The sequence below is a fragment of the Taudactylus pleione genome, unplaced genomic scaffold (genome assembly GCF_031769625.1).
Source record: "Taudactylus pleione unplaced genomic scaffold, aTauple2 ptg000010l, whole genome shotgun sequence".
NCBI lineage: Eukaryota > Metazoa > Chordata > Amphibia > Anura > Myobatrachidae > Taudactylus > Taudactylus pleione.
The window spans coordinates 10,060,861-10,081,443 of record NW_028284413.1 but is presented as its reverse complement, the minus strand read 5'-3'; the positions used below and the strand labels follow the sequence as shown (position 1 = coordinate 10,081,443).

Here is a 20,583-nt window from a genome sequence, read left to right as displayed (position 1 = left end):
ATACAAAGTATCATTTTATAAAATTCACTATTTAAATTTAAAAACAATGTTGCCATTTCTTTTAGAAGTAGAGAGAACTTGATACATCAAAGCTAGAATAAGCTGAAAAACAAGAAAGAATAAGGTTACAGCTGCCTATTTCATTTCAATGTAAATCTTTTTAACAACATTACACATGGCAGCCTCTACTCCACCAAATCTTATTCTCTATTATAGTCATATTCTAGTGTGATATCCTGCTTCCCAGCATTTTGATAGGAATAAGAAACAGGGAACTATAATTCAAGGAAGCATTTTTTTTTATTATTACATTTAATATATAAAATGCCTAACACATCTAATACAGTACCTGACCATCTAGCACTGCCATCAATTAAGGTTCAAGACGGAATCCACGGATTCAACAACGTCCTAACCAAATCTAACAGTACTTCTCAGGCCACTTAGTCTGTCAAAAAAGGAACCAGGTCATAACTCTCGTTTAAACCGAAAGGAATCATAGTATTCAACTTGTGAATCCAGAATGTCTCCCGTCTCGCTAATTTCTTAAGAATATCCCCCCTCTTTCATCAGGAATGACATGTTCAATTGCTTTATAAGACAGGTTGTTTACTGAAGAATTTTGACATTCAGCAAAATGTCTGGGAACACTATGATTTTTAACTCGATTTAAAATATTTCTCATGTGCTCTAACACACGTAATTCTATTAGACATTTCGTGTTACCCACATATTTTTTCTTACAACCTTTATATTCTAGTAAATAGACAACATGTGTTGTCTGACAATTCATTAGACTCTGAATAGCAAATTTATTAGTCTCATTAGAATCACTAAAAAATCTCCTTTCTTTACTACAGAATTGACAGACCTTACAGTGATTACAGGGATAAAAACCTTTAAGGCGTTCTTTCTCACTTGTTGCAGTATCTTTAGGGAGAGCACTAGGGGCTAACATATTTTTTAAAGATCTTGCTTTTTTTAAAATAACTTGTGGGTAAGCAGGCAAAGCCTTCCCTATAATTGGATCTAATGTCAACACACTCCAATGTTTCTTTAATATGGTCCTAATTTCCTTCTCTTTGTTATTGAAAGTAGTTACAAATGGGACAAATAATTCATCTTTCTTAACATAGTCTGTCTTTATCTTATATTCTAATTATTATTATTGTTACTATGGTGAGTGCAGAGCCCCTGTGATTTCTATTTAAACAATGTAGTCACATGCCATGTTGCACCCCAAATCTAGGAATGGTGAGTGCCGTGGATTAGTGCTTTTTGTGTGTATATATATATATATATATATATAATTATATATATATACATACATACATACGTAATTGGGTATATATACAGTATGGGATGTAGTCAGCATCCCGGCGTGTGGGATGCCACCAGCCGAAATACCAGTGCTGAAATCTTGACAGCGTCGGGATCCCGGCACCAGAATCCCGGCCACTCGCATCCCAAAAGTAAGTATTGGGTGTTAGAGGGGGTTAGGTGTAGGTTGCGGGGAGGTGGAGGTTAGGTTTAGACTCTCGGGGGGAGGTTAGGTTTAGGCACAGGGGAGGCAGGGTTAGGTTTAAGAACTTGGGAGGAGGTTAGGGTTAGGCATCGGGGAGGGAGAGTTAGGGTTAGGGGTACGGTGAGACTGTCGGTATTCTGACCAGTGGCATCCTGGCTCCGGGATCTCATACCCAACCCATACATATATATACTGTATATATATATATATATATATATATATATATATATATATAAATATATACATATATATATATATTTATATATCACACATATACTGTATATATATATATATATACATATATATATATATATATATATATTTCATTTAATAAGTGTATTGCCGGTCATTAGTAAGTATAAATATATATAAATATATATACAGTATAGTATCAATATTATTTGTATAAAAAGAAACCCACAGCATTATATAATGATACTATGTATGCATGCATGTGTTTATATTATATTTTAAGGTCTATTTATTAAGAGTCCTCTATTAATTGGAGGGAAGGTTGGCTGAGGGGTTGGCCCTAAGGTGGCTGGTGCTTGTCCATTTATAAAAATGGTTTGAGGCTGCCAACTGACAGGTAACTTTTTAGACAGTTTAGATGCCCAGAAGATCTGTAAAGCAGGATGCCCTGTATTCTGTGTAGAGCAAAGCTTCCATCGCTTCCCAGACCTGGCACATGCTACAAACACATGCCCCTGCTGCCCATGTCCCTTTGTGACATCACAGTGTGGGTGTGAGAGCGGATCATCTATCTCCTAGTTACACCACCAGAGAGTGACAGTAGCTGCTTAGTCTTAGTACCAGCAGTTACAGGCTCATGGAGCTGTCTCGTGTGCAGTGGTACTGCAAGCAAGTGGTCCTTTGGATGCCAGTGGTCCTCGTTACACTGGGAGTGTGCTGGGGCTACCACGTGTATGTGTCTGAGCTATGTATTGGTGAGTACTGTACTTTCTGCTGACCCTAAACTAACAAATGCCCTGTCACCCAGGAGGGGAATGCACATCAGGTCTTGTGTGATTGTACCAATCTTCTGTGTTACATATACATGTACATGTGTATACATGTGTATATATGTATATATATATATATATATATATATATATGTATGACATAATATAAACTGGGGCACTTCTGTATGACATAATATAAACTGGGGCACTTCTGTGTGACATTATATTATTTAGGTACTGTATAATATAATATAAACTGGGGCACTTCTGTGTGATATAATATAAACTGGGGCACTTCTGTGTGACATTATATTATTTAGGTACTGTATGACATAATATAAACTGGGGCACTTCTGTGTGACATTATATTATTTAGTAACTGTATGAAAATCAGTTGAAAAATACACCAAGTAGGATTTTCATAACAGTGCGTTGCCTATTTTTCATGTGTTCACAAGTACAGGTGCTATAGATTGCATCAGATATTATGCAAGATGATATTATATACACTGGAAAGCTAGAAAGAAAAGCAATATATTTAGTAAAAGATGCAGACAGGATTGGTGCAGTTTAATGTTTTCAGCCCTTTAAATAGAAAGAAGCATGTAGAACCCAATTCAAATTCTCCTTCAAATATTGAGTCTCATACTAGTTCCAAATATATTTTTATATGAGCTATAGAAAATGAATCCGTATTTTTAAATTCTAAAGAAACCTTTCAAAAACAGCAAACAGTAATGTAAGCAAATTTATTTTTTATCTTCCTTTTACTGCAGAAACAATACAATCAGACACTGAAAGAGGTAAGTTCTTAAATAACTATTATTTATCTATAGCAGCCAGTGTTTTTAATTGAGAATTTTTTAGAAAGTATTTTTTCTTTTTTTTTAATTATTTACAAAGTTGCTTAAGACAGAATGATGCTACAGTATTTATTGTGTAAAACAGTGGCTAACAACAAAAAGGGAAGTTTTTTTGCCCTTATATGGGGGAAAAAAATAAAAGTGTCTATGACTTATTAATGGCTAAGTAAACAAAACAAAAACTTGTATACAAACATCAACAGATAACAGACAGTGGAATAGGTTTAAAGGGAGGACAAGTGCTCCAATCGTGAAGCGCAATGGAATATGTTGCGCTATATAAGAAACTGTTAATAAATAAATAAGTGCTTAGGGGGGATAGTACAGATATAGCCATGCTCATCTATGCCGCGAAGAGAGCGCATCGCGGCATGGATGGCGCAGCTAGTGTTCCCGCGTCTATGGCCGCAGACTACAATGGGGAGAACGCCGACTGCGCCTAGTCGCGGCCTGGCAAACGCTGCGCTATGCCAGCTTGCATCGCGGCATGGATGGCGCGACTAGTGTGCCTACATCTATGGCCACAGGCTACAATGGGGAGAACGCCGGTCGCGCCTAGTCACAGCCCGGCGAATGCTGCGCTATGCCGCGATGCATGTGCCCGTATGCACACATCACGGCAATAATGTACGCGGTTACATCTGTAGTTATTATTGTTACGCAGGGGATAGAGAGAGGTGGAAGGGCATAGTAAATAGGGATGCATCAGGACAGGTGCTGTATTTAAGGGACTAAGGGGATCAGGAGATGGTAGGGGCAGTATGCTGTGGAATTGAGAAGCTTTTTTGCCACCCTGGATTACATCTACTGCAAATTGAAATGTTGCTTTGCTGATAATTTTATTTTTTATTTCTTCTGTATATATGCACAAATTGAACCGATTTGGATTTCATTGCAAGAATTTACAGTCATTTAATTTACTATTATGATATTTCTTTGAACATGGATTGATTACCTTATATTGTCCTCTTTTTAGCTTTTCGACAGCACTTATCTGATCTCTACCTTTTACATTTTGCTGTTATTTTATGTATTTATGGTAATTTTACAGAACCCCCTCATCCAATTGCTAATTATTTCTTCTCAGGGACTAGTACCATAATAATAATAATAATAATAATAATGAGAAGAAGAAGAAGAATAAAAAAAGTCCCAAGAAAAATTAGGCTAATACACTATTTATTTCTCCCTGATGGGGGTTCCCTTAATGCGGCTATTGCTCAGCGGCAATGCAATGGAGTGTATCAGTCTTTTTGAGGTAGCACTTGTTATAGTTAGAAGATGTGGAGAAGGAGCCCTAAATATAAAACAGATATATAGAGCAGCGTTTGGGCTGATTGTGAGTCAGAGGCTAGTCCAAATGCGGACACAGATATCTGCAAACTGCGCAGGCTCCGACCACACATACACACACGGACAGAGGTTGAAAGTTCGGACGGATTGATCCGTCAGTTGATGGATCTCTCTTTGCATGAAATGGGCATTTCTGGGCGGCAATTGGGTGGCTATCATTCATCGCACACAACCGACCCATCTCATGGGAGTGGCATGGGAGTGTTGCGGGCGTGTAGGCAGATGTCCGGGCACGTTGGTGAGGTGCAGATTGAGATGTGACACCTGTCTCAGATGGATGTTATGCACTTATCAAGAGGTCAGTGAAAGTCTGCATACTAATGATGACAGTGGGCAGAATGATGCATACGCCTGAAGATGGAGTGATACTGTCATAGACAGTGGCGTCCCTATGGGGGTGCAGGCCACACCCTGTTTTCACCCTCGAAGGGGGTGATACCAAAATGCCGGCTCCTTCTCAGTGACAGGAGCAGGGTGCTGCAGTGTGACATTTTCCTGCAGCACTCGGCACCTGTCACAGAGGAGGAGCCGACAGTGCAGGTACTAGTCTCCAGGGGCAGCCTATCATCTCCAAGGATGCTGGGCACACCCCTGGAGTAATGCAATAGGGATTTCCTGATAGGCCATGCCCACTTATGTTAGGCCACACACCCTTTTCATCTGCACACAGCTCTTGCACACAAGGGGAGTTATGAGGTGCGCACCGGGTGTCACAAGACACCTCTGGCAGATACTCTCGTTAGCATAAGGCAGTAAAGAGGCTGCTGCAGCAAGCTGGCATACAGGCCGTGGATGCATCCGACACAGAATCAGGACCAGAGTGTTGGAAATACATAGGCTTCAAAGGGTCGACACAGAAATGGTTGACACAGAATAGGTTGACACATGGTTTTTCATGAATTTTCATGATTTTTAGGGCTAGGGTTAGGATTGGGTTTAGGGTTAGGCACTTGGTGGAAGGTTAGGGATAGGCCGCGGAAGGAGATGGTTAGGTTTAGGCACAAAAGGGGAGGGTTATGTTTAGGCACTAAGGGGGGGGTTAGGGTGAGGATTAGGGTTAATATATATATATATATATATGAACTTTTTTAGTGTTTACCATCATTTGTGTGTCAACTTTTTGACCTGTAGACCATTTGACTGTCTATTTAGACTAGGGGTGTGCACCGGCCACTTTTCGTGTTTTGTGTTTTGGTTTTTGATCTTTCTTCGTGTTTTGGATCTGGATTGGTTTTGCCAAAACCACCCTTCGGTGTTTTGGGTTCTGGGTTTTGTGTTTTGGATCTGTATTTTTTTTTAAAAAAGCATAAAAACAGCTAAAATCACAGAATGTGTTGATTTTTCTGCTCCTATGCTATTATTAACCTCAAAAACCTTAATTTCCACTAATTTCCAGTCTATTCTGAACACCTCACAATAGTGTTTTTATGTCCAAAAGGTTGCACCGAGGTAGATGGATGACTATGCTAAGCGACACGAGTGGGCGGCACAAACACGTGGCCCATCTAGGAGTGACACTGCAGTGGCAGACAGGATGGCAGTTTGAAAAACTAGGCCCCAAACAGTACATAATGCAAAGAAAAAAAAGAGGTGCAAGATGGAATTGTCCTTGGGCCCTCCCACCCACCCTTATGTTGTATAAACAGGACATGCACACTTTAACAAACCAATCATTTCAGCGCCAGGGTCTGCCACACGACTGTGGCTGAAATGATTGGTTCGTTTGGGCCCCCACAAAACAAGCAGGCAATTAATCTGGCCCTGCACAAACTGGCTCTACGGAGGCAAGATGTCGTCCTCATCCTCCTCATTCACCGATTCCTCACCCTCTTCAGTGTTGTGTACATCCTCATCCTCACAGAGTATTAATTCGTCCCCGCTGGAATCCACCACCACAGGTCCCTCTGTACGTTCTGGAGGCTGGTCTCCCTCGAAAAGTTGATAATTCATTTTTATGAACATCATCTTCTCCACATTTTGTGGAAGCAACCTCCTACGCCTTTTGCTGACAAGGTTCCCGGCTGCACTAAACACTCTTTCGGAGTGCACACTGGAGGGGGGCAACTCAGGTAAAATAGAGCCAGTTTGTACAGGGGCCTCCAAATTGCCTCTTTTTCCTGCAAGTACATGTACGGAATGTTTGACATGCCTACTTGGATGCTGTCACCGATGTAATCCTTTAACAGACAGACGCACGCTTGTCGCTGCTGCTTTGAGGACAGTATCATATGCAGTGACAGAAGACTTGTCAGAAATTGTTGGCATGTCCAAACCGGCCCTTGACATATGACACAGGTGCACGCTGGCGCTGCTACTGTGTTGATGCACGTGTGGCTACATCGCACACAAGTCACAAACACATAAAAAAAAAAGTTTTTTATTTCTTGGAGCACTTTGAGGGTTACACCACCCTTTAACAGACAGACACACGCTTGTTGCTGCTGCTTTGAGGATGCAAGTGCGGCTACAGCCCACACAATTCACAAAGACAGAAAAAAAGAAGAATTTTTTTATTGTTTGTGGAGCGCACTTTGAGGGTTACATCACCCTTTAACAGACAGACGCACGCTTGTCGCTGCTGCTTTGAGGATGCAGGTGGAATCTAGACGGGATTTGGAACCGGGGACACACTACCTCCATCAATTGTCTAAATCCCACTGCACTAATGGCGGATACCGGACGCACGTCTAACACCAACATAGCAGTCAAGGCCTCAGTTATACGTTTTGCTTCAGGATGACTGCTGTCGTACTTCATCTTCCTCGCTAAGGACTGTTGGAGGGTCAATTGTTTAGTAAAAGTAGTGGTGTTCCTACTTCCTCTCTGGGATGATGAACAACTCCCAGCAGCAGCAACAGCACTAGGAGGAAGTGGTTCTTGATCTTTCCCTATTTTATTTTTATCGGAGAAAGTTTGGTCCTCCATTTATGTTATATTGATATATACATGCGGCTAAGGCGCACACAAACACAGAAAATATTTTTTGATTTTTGCTGGAGAGTAGTGCACTTTGTGGGTTACACCACCCTTTAAGAAATGAGTCGGCTCTTTACTTATGGGACACAGGCGCACGCTTGGCGCTGCTACTTTGTTGATGCACGTGCGGCTACAGTGCACACAATTCACAAACACAGAAAATATTTTTTTATTTTGTTTGGAGTGCCCTTTGGTGGTTACAGCACCCTTTAGCGGTCAATCCAGCCGGCCCTTTATTTATGGGACACAGGCGCACGCTTGGCACTACTTTGTTGATGCACGTGCGGCTACTGCGCACACAATTCACAAACACAAAAAAATATATTTTTTTATTTTGTTTGGAGTGCCCTTTGGGGGTTACAGCACCCTTTAGCGGTCAATCCAGCCGGCCCTTTACTTATGACACAGGCGCACACTTGGCACTACTTTGTTGATGCACGTGCGGCTACTGCGCACACAATTCACAAACACAGAAAATATTTTTTTATTTTGTTTGGAGTGTACTTTGGGGGTTACAGCACCCTTTAACGGTCAAGCCAGCCGGCCCTTTACTTATGACACAGGCGCACGCTTGGCACTACTTTGTTGATGCACGTGCGGCTACTGCGCACACAATTCACAAATACAAAAAAATATATTTTTTTATTTTGTTTGGAATGCCCTTTGGGGGTTACAGCACCCTTTAACGGACAAGCCAGCCGACCTTTTACTTATGGGACACAGGCGCACGCTTGGCACTACTCCTTCGTTGATGCACATGCAGCCACAGTGCACACAATTCACAAACACAAAAAAAATATATATTTTTATATAATTTGTTTGGAGTGCCCTTTGGGGGTTACAGCACCCTTTAACGGACAAGCCATCCGGCCTTTTACTTATGGGACACAGGCGTACACTTGGCGCTGCTCCTTTGTTGATGCACGTGCAGCCACAGTGCACACAATTCACAAACACAGAAAAAATATTTTTTTTTTAGCACTTGGGGGGAGCACCCATGATGGACAGAGCACCCCCTGGACAACACTACAGCACCCCTTTAGGACTGGGACACTGCACAGGAATTTGGAGTGGACACAGCCCCTATGGACAACTGACTGCACAACACAGTCCAGCCAGCCCCTATGGACAACAGCAGCACAGCGCAGCACAGCACAACACTACACTGCACTACAACACTACACTACACAGCCCAGCCAGCCCTAACTCCCACCCTCCCTCTTCACTGTCCACAGTCGAGTGAGAAAATGGCGCCGACGCGGGTATACTTATTTAGGATCCAAAACCCGCGAGACCCGGAAGGCGGGATGATGACGTTTTGCCTCGATTTCAGATCCGAGTCAGGTGGGAAAAGTTGAGCCTGACTCGGATCGGGGGGGCTCGGGGGGGTTCAGATTTCAGAAATCCGAACCCGCTCACCCCTAATTTAGACACTGCCGATCTTTTATATCACACCCCATATTTCTCCCAGGCAGCCTCAGTGGGCCACCCCCTCAGATCCCGGCATCCTCTAGCAGCCGCCTAATGGAAGCGCAAACCCTGTATATAAGCCTTGTATAATACCCACAAAAACTGGGGTGTTTTTCAATGATTTAAGCTTAGTGAAATTATATAAAAATAGTAAAAAATATGAAGAGGAAAAAGGAAATACGATTTGATAAAAAACAAAGCTGTGTTCTATACCTATGATTCCAGGGGGTAGATTCACTAAAGCTTCTAAACCAGAGAAGTGGAGGTGGTGCCCATAATAACCAATCAGATTCTGTCTATGATTTTGTAGAATGCATTAGAGAAATGATAGGCAGAATGAAGGACACCCAAGTAAAATGCAGAGCTGATTGTGTTGTGGTGCTAACATAGAGGTCCCAGCAAGGTGGGAAAGCATTGGAGTCAGCAGCAATGGGTGGCAAAATTGTGATGGGGGAAAGTGAGTTAAACTTGTAATAAGTTGAGCAGAGGTAGCTCTCTTGGTCTTGGTGTAACTATAAAGCTGGAGGAATGATGGAACTTATAGGGGTCTATTTACTAAGCAGTGTTAGGAGATAAAGTGAACGGTGATAAGGTACCAGCCAATCAGCTCCTAACTGCCATGTCACAGGCTGTGTTTGAAAAATGGCAGTTAGTAGCTGATTGGCTGTTACCTTATCTCCATTCACTTTATCTCCTAACATAGCTTAGTAAATAGACCCGACAGTCTTATAACAGCTGAAGGGTTGCAGTTTTTTAGGCCATGTTAGTTTGATTGTGATGAGTTGTGTTTTACTAACTTTGGTTTTACTGTTCTAGTTATCTGCTTGGTGTTTTTTCACCTGCTTTTGATAATCTCTCTGTGGTCCTATTGGACAACGGTACGTTCAAGACCAGCAAAACCACCCAAAGAGGTAAATATCAATGTACAATATTAATTAATTGTGTTTCATACCTGTATCTACTACAACACCAAGGGGTCTATTTACTAAACAGTGTTAGGTGACAGAGTGAAAAGTGATAAGGTAACTGCCATCTCACAGGCTGTGTTTGAAAAATGACAGTTGGGAGCTGATTGGCTGGCACCTTATCACTTTTCACTCTGTTTCCTAACTAGGGATGAGCGGTTCCACAGAATCCAAACCGCTCCAAACATAGGGGATCTGGGTCCACCCGAATGCTGTTCAGGTGTTCCCCACCTGACTCGGATCCCCCTTCGAGGCCGAGCAGCAGCCTCCTGACGTGGGATCCTGGAGAGAGAATCCGACATCAGGGCTCCACAAGTGTATGGCAGAACGCAGTTAGAGCGGTCTGCCCTACACTGTAACAAACACGCTGCCGCGCTGGCGGCAGTGTGTTTGTTATAGCAGCCAATGAGAGTCAGACAGACTCTCATTGGCTGCTGCGTAAAAGGAGGGAGCCGGCTGGAGCTCAGTCATGAGCTCCGTCTTCTGGCTCCCCCCGCTGCAGGTGCAGAGAGGAGCGGACGGTCACGTTCATGGCATTGTGTGTGTTTGTGTAAGGGGGTGCTACTGGGGGCACTGCATGGTATGGGGGGGATGGTGGCTACTAATGAAGTACAGAACCCTCTGGATCCGCAATTAGAAGAAATCCCAATGTCCATAGAGTGACTGTTGAAATGGCTTAACGTGTTTCGCTGGATATTAGAGCTCCAGCTTCTAACTAGAGGTTTTTATCATATATTTTTTCCACATGTATTAATTGTTTACAATAAATGTGTATATTGTCTATTTAGACATCCGCTTCTCATCTATTCATTTTTATTTATTTATCTATTTTTATAGTATATTAGCTATTGAGCGCCAGTCTCTCTATTTTTACAGCAGCACAATGCCAACTTCATATGGCGTAAACTGTGGGGGCCAAGCTCTGGAAGGATTCCTGACATCTATCACATCCTCCATAGACACCTATGGGGGTTGCGGATGCTGTCGCAAGTGGAGAGACTAGATATCAGAGAAATCTGCTATGATCCCTCCTTAGTCATACTTGCCTACGCTCCCGGAAGTCGCGGGAGGCTCACGATTTTTCAGGTAACCTCCCGTACCTCTGGAATAGTAGGCATGGAGATCGGCGGGTCCATGAGTAGGAGCGGAGCTTAATGACGAGATTCTACAAGAATCTCCTAATCTGTCCACGCCCCCTATTTAAATATGCATTATTTGCAGCAATTTACTGTAAGGGGCGGGCTTAATGATGCAAAATGCCCTCCCTCCCATCACCGCCCACCTGCTTCTACTCCCAGGGAGGAAGAATAATAAGTAGGCAAGTACAGTATGTCCTTAGTGTATCTGGGGAGTACTTAGTATTTGTGGATATCCCCCCACCCCAAAAACAGATCTTTTCAGGGAATATGCTGCAAATATTTCATGATAAATATTTGCAGCATAGATTGAATAAATAGTGTCCAAAATAGTAACTCAACTGATCCAGAACACGATTAAATATTTGACTGGGTACAGGATCATTGGAAATAATGTTTTCCATTTTGAGAGCTGCTTACATGTATTGCACTATCCCTGGTAATATCATTAAAACACAAGAGGTATATTTACTAAAGGTCGATTTTAATCGATTTATAATTCATCAAAATCGATGTTGGGTTTCTGGGTCTTAATCACACATTTACTAACCTTTACTTTTTTAAGCATTAGCAAATGTGTGATTTAGCTTCAGAAACAAAACATCTATGTTAATCGATTAAAATCGACCTTTAGTAAATATACCCCTAAAAGTTCTATATTTTGACTCCAGTGACCCTTATAGGGGAAAAATAATGCAAGAGGGGCATGAAAGTCTTCTTGGCTGGCAACCTCTGCAAGACTTCTTACGTACAGAAATCCTCATGTGAAATAAAATTAAACTTAGAGAGGGAAGTGTAATAAACTGGGATTTGTGCACATCGCTGTCTTTAGGCATTTTTCGTCATAAGATTTAAAGGGGGATATTTTATCCTTAATAAGATATTTTATCCTTAATAAAATCACTGCTTTAAATCCTGCTACAAAAAAATGCCAGAAATCAGTGATGTTGCAGACGTTATATTTCTCACAAAGGTGGAGATTTATCAAATCTTCATGAGATTAAGTGAAGAGAGATAAAGTACCAACCAATCGGTTTCTATCATTTATCAAACACATTGATCACACAGTAGTCGCCATCCTAATGCTATCCTGTGTCTGTGCTTTACCTTAGTTTTATTTATCGGAGTCTGACAAGGAGTTGTACAAGGAGAAGCAGACACAAGAAGACAAGCAGCTTATTCTCTGGGCAGCTGCTAATCGCTTGCCCATCAATACAATATCAGGTACAAAAGGTGGAAAACTAAGAAGGGAAGAGGTTATCTCATGGTGAGACGTGTCTGCAGGGGTGGATCGGGGGGGTGATCAGGGCAATCGTCCCCACTTCACAAGACCTCTCCTACCCACTACACATTAGGAAGGGAGAGATCAGAGACTGCTGCTGCTCAGTGGCAGCAGTCTCCCTTCCCAGCCCTCTTGGGAGGGTCCAGGGAGGCTGTTGCCACTAAGCAGCAGTAGTCTCGGCTCTCTCATTGCCTGATGTGCTGCTGTGTTATATAGCGCCCAGCAGTAGTGGGCAGGAGAGAATTGTTCATTCAGTGTGAGTGAAGTTTAGATTAGGCCAGTGGTTCCCAAACTTTTTGGAATCACTTCGCCCTAGAGTATCAGCATTATTTCCATGGCACCCCTGGGCCAAAAGTTTCTTATTGAGAAATTCAGCAAACTTAAATGAAGTAAATTGTGATTATATGTCACCCTTAGGTTCAGTTATGTGGCGATTGACAGGGCTGCACTTATATTTGTCCACATATTTGTTGATTTGTAGCCATTAGCGCTGGTTTTGCCATTCACATTGACTAAAAATAATTTTCTTTGGTACTGGACTATAAACCCGAGGCACCCCTGCAATTGCCCTGAGGCACCGGAGGGTGCCACGGCACAAAGTTTGGGAACCACTGGATTAGGCTAAGGACTGAGAACTTACATTTGTATCATTAAAACTCTTCCTCTACTGTACTGTTGGGTTTTATTAATTAACCTTTGTTTTCTTTTTATATAGTGATGAGATATTGTGATAAATGCCAGCTGCTGAAGCCTGACCGGTGCCGCCATTGTTCAGCCTGTGATGTGTAAGTCCACAAATTGCTTCATATTTGCAATTTTGTCCTTGGTATAGAGTCACATAACTTATACCCTTTTCACTCATAACCTAAATACCCAGGTTTTTGCTAGTGAACGTGAACCGACCCGGGGGTGTAAACTATGGGGTCTATTCATCATCACTTAATTTCTAGAAAAGCAGGTGAAAATGAAAATTTTCATCTGCAATTGTAAAAATAAATTTTTCGGGCCATTCATCAAAAAGGTATTGCAGGGGGATATCACAGATATCTCCCGCTTACCTTTCTCTCCCGGAATGGCCCGCTGTCCCCATACACTAGTATGGGGACAGAATTCATCAAGTTCAAAAAATACAATATTTTTGGAGCTTGACTGTGGGAGCATTGCCATCTATGGGAAGGAGTCCCAGGTTACAATGTGGGATGCTTTCGGTTCTATCCACCCCTGTCCGGCTCCTTCAGTCCAAAAGGAGCAGTGAAGCGCTTTGTGGAGACAGCTGATTTTTGGTTCAGCTGTCTCCCCACTCGCGTCAAGCTGTATGTCTCTCCAGTGCTCGCGTCAAGCTGTATGTTAATTATTGGTTCGGACCCCAATAATTAACATAATGAATAGAGCCCTATGTGTGAAAGGGGCTGACCTGGGTCGCAGTCCTGGGTCAGCAACCCTGTTTGGTAGCAGGGTTATTTCTGGGATCGACCCAGGTCGCCTGTAGTGTGAATGGCATATCCTGGGTCGTGATGACCTGGGTCATGTGAGCCACCCCCGTCCCTCTTACCTGGCAGCAGCAGCCTCTCTCCCCAGCCAGCAGTGCTGCACTGTAATGGGACCAGGGAGGTTGCTGCCCCTGAGCAGCAGCAGCAGTCTCCTCTGCCAGAGCTGGGGGTAGCAATCACACTGAACGTCTGCCCCCCTCCTGGATTTGCCCCTGGCTGAGGTACTGCAAATATTTTTTTCTATAGTTTGTAGGATAGCAGTATCGATTGTTTTAGTAAATTAACATTTTTGTGTATTTTTTTTACTTTCAGATGTGTACTGACGATGGACCATCATTGCCTTGGGTATGTGCTGGTTAGAGACTTGCAACTTGTCTGATGTGTTTTATATTTATTGCTTTGTGATTAACAAAGAAGTCTTGTGTTAATTACAGGCTGAATAACTGTGTTGGATTTTCCAATTACAAATCCTTCCTGCTGCTGGTAATGTACGCCTTGCTGTCTTGCTCTTTCGTTGCTGGTACAATTCTCCAATATTTAATTCCGTCCTGGAAGGTAAGATTGTCTTTCTGTTGTCCTGTGTGAGGTATATGTATGCGAGTTTCACCATTACTGGTTTTAAACATTTAAAAAAAAATCCTTGGACACATTGCCCCTGCAGTGTTACATGTTAGCACATCATTGGTGGCGATGTCTATAGGGACCTTGGTGAACTACAATTCCCATACTGATATGTTGGCTGATCATTGTTTTGCCTTTCAATACTGGTAATCAACAAATAGTAAAGTATAAAGTGTAGAAAAAAGGAATTGATGAGAAATGCATTCAACATTCACAATAATAGGGATTTCTACAGCACTAATGTTGAATAAACAATAATTCAGGTGCTAATAAAACTATAAAAATATATATAGTGTTCCCAATGGTATGGTATCACCGTCAATATAGAAAATAAGCATCAGCAGCCCCATTTGAGCTCTTAGACACTCACTATAAAATTTATAGTGAGTATAATGACCCTCATCTGTATTTACTTATAGTGACCCTCCTTGTCTGTATTTTCTTATATTGACCTCCTCTTTCTCTGTATTTTCTTATAGTGACCCCCTTGTCTATATATTCACTCTAGTGACCCCCTTGTCTGCATTTACCTTATAGTGACCCCCTTGTCTATATATTCACTCTAGTGACCCCCTTGTCTGCATTTACCTTATAGTGACCCTCTTGTCTGTATTTTCTCTAGAGTGACCCTTTTCTCTGTATATTCCCTATATTGAGCCCCCTTTTTCTGTATTATCCCTATAGTGACCCCCTTGTCTGTATTTTCCCTATAGTGACCCTCTTGTCTGTATATTCCCTATATTGAGCCTCCCCTTTCTGTATTGTCTCTATAGTGACCTCTTGTCTGTATATTCCCTATAATAACCCCCTTGTCTGTAACTTTCTCTAGTGACCCTTCTTTTTTATTATTTCCCTATAGTGACTCCTCTTATCTGTATTTTCTCTATAGAGACTCCTCTTGTCTGTATTTTCCCTATAGGGACCCTCTTATCTGCAATTTGTGTATAGTGACCTACTGGTCTGTATATTCCCTATAGTGACCCCCTTTGTCTGTATATTCCCTATAGTGATCACCCTTGTCTGTATATTCACTATAGTGCCCCTCCTTGTCTGAATATTCCCTATAGTAACCCTCCTTGTCTGTATATTTCCTATAGTGACCACACTTGTCTGTATATTCCCTATATTAACCCTCCTTGTCTGTATATTGCCTATAGTGACCCTCCTTGACTGTATATCCCCTATAGTGACCCTCCTTGTCTGTATATTTCCTATAGTGACCACCCTTGTCTGTATATTCCCTATAGTGACCCTTCTTGTCTGTATTTTCCCAATAGTGACCCTCCTTGTCTGTATTTTCCCTATAGTGACCCTCATTGTCTGTCTATTTCCTATAGTGACCACCCTTGGCTGTATATCCCATATAGTGACCCTCCTTGTCTGTATATTCCCTATAGCAGGTGTGGGGAACCTTTTTTCTGCCGAGGGCCATTTTGATATATATTAAATTTTTTGTGGGCCCGGTGTAGGCCACACTCCCTCCATGTGATGTCACACAGTGGCGGAGCCACAATCGCCGGTGATCACAGCAATGCCTGGGGCATCCCGAGGATCCCCTGGGGAGCTGTAAGGGCAGCTCCTGGCAGCACTGCTGCATAGATTCTGGCTGCAGGATGCCATTCTAGGCACCCTGCTAGCCAGATGAGGCTAGCAGAGAAAAGCTCAGAGGGCCAGACCTAATGATTCCACGGGCCTTATACGGCCCCCGGGCCTGAGTTTCCCCATCCCTGCCCTATAGTGACCCTCCTTGTCTGTATATTCCCTATAGTGACCCTCCTTATCTGTATATTCCCTACAGTGATCCCCCTTGTCTGTATTATGTTTACCAAGCTTCTCAAACATGCTCTCCCCTCCTTGATGTCCCTTATTGTGTAACGCACCCCCACTCCCTCCAACCCCGTCTATATGCTGTTTAATGTTTTTAAAATGCTCTTCATCACCCCCCCTTTCCCCCAGTGTGTAATTACCATAATACACCCTCCTCCCTCTGCCTGTCTGTTCCTTCACACGGCTTCCCTTCCCCTATCCAGATTTCTTTAGTGCTCCCTGGCTCCCCCTGTAGTTTACATATTAAAGAAGGGCCTTCCATCCTCAGTCTAACCCTGTCTGTCCCTGAACCAATAGCCCCTGTGCTGGCACCCTCTCTGCACTGGAACCCAGGGCACATGCCCCTGTTGCCCCACCCTCATTACGCCACTGTCTGAATCAGGCCCTTAATTCTTTAATACACACAGGGAAACATCTAAAACTATTCCACAGATAACATCAAAAAACAAGGCGGTGCCCACAGCTGCCAGTTATTCCGTCATTTCTTTAGCACAGTCTAGAATATTAAAGCAAATATCTAGTTCCTATGGCTACAGTACCTGATTTTCAGTTCCCTGTTTCTGAAGTCCCCTACATATTATAGTAACACAAAGGTTGGCTACTCTTTAGAGAAAGTAGATTAAGATATATATTTTGTGGATTTTCAGACTGCCCTTTAGACAGTTAAACATTAAAAAAAGATATCCTTTAATTAGGGATGTGCGCCGGACCATTTTTGCTGGATTTGGGTTTGGTTCTGATTTGTCGTCCGGCTTTGGATTGGGATTTGCCAAACCTGCCGTGATTGCTGGGGCGGGGCTTAGCGCCGGGGGTGGGGCTTAGCACCGGGGGGGAACAGCGGCGGCCGGTCGGCGCATGCGCGGGCACTTTGTCTCGTTTTTTTTGTGAAAATACCGTGACTAGTGTGCGGATGGGATTCGCAGGGACAGAGCTTTCTCGCAAGCTCTGTCCCTGCAAGGGATTTGTAGTAAATTCCTGTGATATTGCCTGAATTCGCAATGCGAATTCAGTCGATAATATCACACTACAATCTGCATTCAACATGCAGATTGTAGTAAATAGAGCCCTAAGCGACAGACACCACAATTTAAAGCACATCTATGAAACATTGCCACTCACTGCCACTCACTACTGAGTCACAGTACTTGTGTGTTATGGACACACAGAGGGCTATTGCCCAAGGAGTCACAATGCTTGTATCCACAGAGGTCTATGCCCAAGGAGTCACAGTGCTTGTTTACACAGAGGGCTACTGCCCAAGGAGTCACAGTGCTTGTATACACAGAGGTCTATGCCCAAGGAGTCACAGTGCTTGTATACACAGAGGGCTATTGCCCAAGGAGTCACAATGCTTGTATACACAGAGGTCTATGCCCAAGGAGTCACAGTGCTTGTTTACACAGAGGGCTACTGCCCAAGGAGTCACAGTGCTTGTATACACAGAGGGCTACTGCACTGCCCAAGGAGTCACTTTACACTGTACTACTACACTACCCCTACAGTCACTTAACAGCACAGCCAGTAGCCACTAGTCTGGAGACTGGACACAGTCAACTTCCTTGCCGAACTCTGCGCAGCATGCGTGCCGAGTGACAAATGGCGCCGAAAATCCCGGCAGCGTGGCGCCATATATAGAGGCTGAACATCATCCAAGTCTCGCGAGAATCCGACATTGGGAGTATGATGTTCGGCCTCGAAGTGGGATCCAAGTCAGGCGGGAACACCCGAGTCGCGGCTCGGGTGGATTCGGATCGCCAGTGTTCGGAGCGGTTCGGATTCCACAGAATCTGAACTGCTCATCTCTACCTTTAATGCACATGTATTTTCTACATGCTCATTTACCCTGCCACTGGGCAAACATAAGTCTTAATAATCACTCTGCTCTTTTTCTCCCCTTTGCAGGATGAACAGAACACTGAAATATCTTTCAACATCCGTCGCCTGTTCTATGTATCTGCAGCATTGTCCATCATATTGTTGATGCTCTTCATCATTAACTGCTGTCTCTTAGTGAGAAACAGGCTGACAATTGGTAATGAAGCTCACTCATAGAATTATGGAAAGATAGTTAAATGATGGCATAGTTTTCTCCATTAGCATTAGAGGGACAGAGATGATAGTGTAGCACCGTCCTGTAGGAGGAAGGCGCATAGAATAGGAAATAATTTGTTCTCCCTATAACCATCTGTAGTTTCATCGTAGGAAGTGGGCGAGGGAACTTTGGGGGTCATTCCGACCCCCAAAGTTCGCTCGCTAGCGGGTCGATGTTGTGAGAATGCGCATGCGCACGACGGAGGGAGCTCCGTCGTGTGCATGCGCGAGACCCGGCGAGCGACGAGAAATACGTCGCTCGGGGTCTCGCACCAAGGGGGCGTGCTGTCGATGGTGAGCCTACCGTCTGAGTCCGGCCCCACTGACATCAGTAATGATGTCAGTGGGAGTGACTTTGGCTCTGATAGAGCCAAAATCACTCCTGGGCTTGCGGAAGCGAGACCCTACCGCAGGGTCTCGTCGCAAGCCCGATGGTCGCAATGGTCTTTGACCATCGCGACCATCATCATGGACGCTCGCATAAGCTGTGGGTGGTAACCCACAGGTATGCGAGCGTCCATGAGGACGCTCCAAAAACAGGTAGGAGGGCCCTGATTCAGAGCGAGCGCTCTGGTCAGAGCGTTCAGCTCTGAATCAGGCCCTTTATCTCTTCTTTTATTTGACCTAATATGCAAGAAAAAGAATAAACATTTATTTATTGAACTTGCACTCACTGGTCATCTTCTACTGACAACTGCAGTGTAGCAGGAGGAAGATGTCAGGCCTTCTCCTGCTGAAGGATGCTATTACCCTGCCTCTGTTTACTGCCTGGAACATGTGTGTTATTGCCACTAAAAGTGTGGATACGTGGTTATTATACTGGATTTCCCTGGCCCTCATTTAGATAATGAGCTTCAAATGTGTTTTACTGTCAGATGAGAACATTTGTGTACTTCAGGATCTTAGTCTATTTCTTATATAGAGAGAAATTGCAGTATGATTACATTATTGGGGGCATTCATGAGTAAAAAGGTATAACACAGTCAGAGTCTATAGGTTGCTAGCACAATTTGGAGAATGTAAAGAAACACCTGCTTGGTTACACATAAACATCTGTGACTTATCCATGTTTTTTCTGTGTCCTCAATGTAGAACTGATCTTTGATGATGCCTCTTCTGCAAGAGATGGACTTCCTCTTGGTTACGAGAACTTTCAAAGAGTATTTGGGCATCAGAAGATGTATTGGCTGCTACCTATAAATACAAGGTAAGCTGGTAATGTATAAATAAAATTCTGAAATGTCAGCACACATGTGGGACCTAATAAACAGCATGTGCCTATAGGATGTGTAGTACTAAGATTAGATCAGCCATCACTGCTTTAAATCTACTGTGTTAGTTCAGGTCTCCCAACATTACTGTTTTTTAAAGGCATTTTGCCACTGAAAATTATAATCAATAATATGTCTCTATCTGGCTATATAACCTTCAAACATGTTGAAATCAATGCTGCCTCACGATCCTCTGCCTATCTGAAAGAGACCAGGTAGACACAGTGATGGATCCAGGGGGGCAATCAGGACTCTGATCGATCCCCTCCCCTCGCCATCCCCTGGATCTGTCACTGAGTAGGCAGGTGGGAGGAGAGAGTACATAGAGTACTATTTGAATTATCTTTATTATTATCATAACTCTTATCTAACAACTGCTCTGTCTAATAACTGAACTGCTCTCTCTTTTATTACAGCCTGGGAGACGGATATTCTCTGCCAACTGAACATTACGATCCAGAGAAATATGCAGAGTAAAACTGGGCAGGGCCGGATTAATTATGGGGCAGGTGAAGATGCAGTGCAAGGCCCCCCATGATAGTAGGCCACAGAATCCACTACAGTGCAGACAGAAAAAGAAAAATCCTGTCAGCACCAACAGCATTCTGAAGCCCTGACCATTTACCTCCTGGGCCCCTGAAACATCACCCATTCACAACCCCACCCACCCCACTCAGGTGGTAGGTTTATTGAACTCCATCTCCCCTGGGGAGATGGCTATGGGCCGCCTAAAGCCCCACCTCCATGTAGC

General features: G+C 43.3%; 1 protein-coding gene across 1 annotated transcript; it reads left to right on the top strand.

The window, feature by feature from the left end:
- The first annotated feature begins 2,354 nt into the window (after nucleotides 1–2,354).
- Nucleotides 2,355–20,309, top strand: LOC148542686 (palmitoyltransferase ZDHHC20-like). Its single transcript, XM_088467440.1, has 10 exons — nucleotides 2,355–2,472; nucleotides 3,264–3,290; nucleotides 9,966–10,060; nucleotides 12,363–12,474; nucleotides 13,248–13,317; nucleotides 14,335–14,367; nucleotides 14,457–14,577; nucleotides 18,373–18,502; nucleotides 19,654–19,768; nucleotides 20,249–20,309. The coding sequence occupies exons 1-10, from the start codon at nucleotides 2,355–2,357 to the stop codon at nucleotides 20,307–20,309; spliced, it is 882 nt and encodes a 293-aa protein (XP_088323566.1).
- The last annotated feature ends 274 nt before the right edge of the window (nucleotides 20,310–20,583 follow it).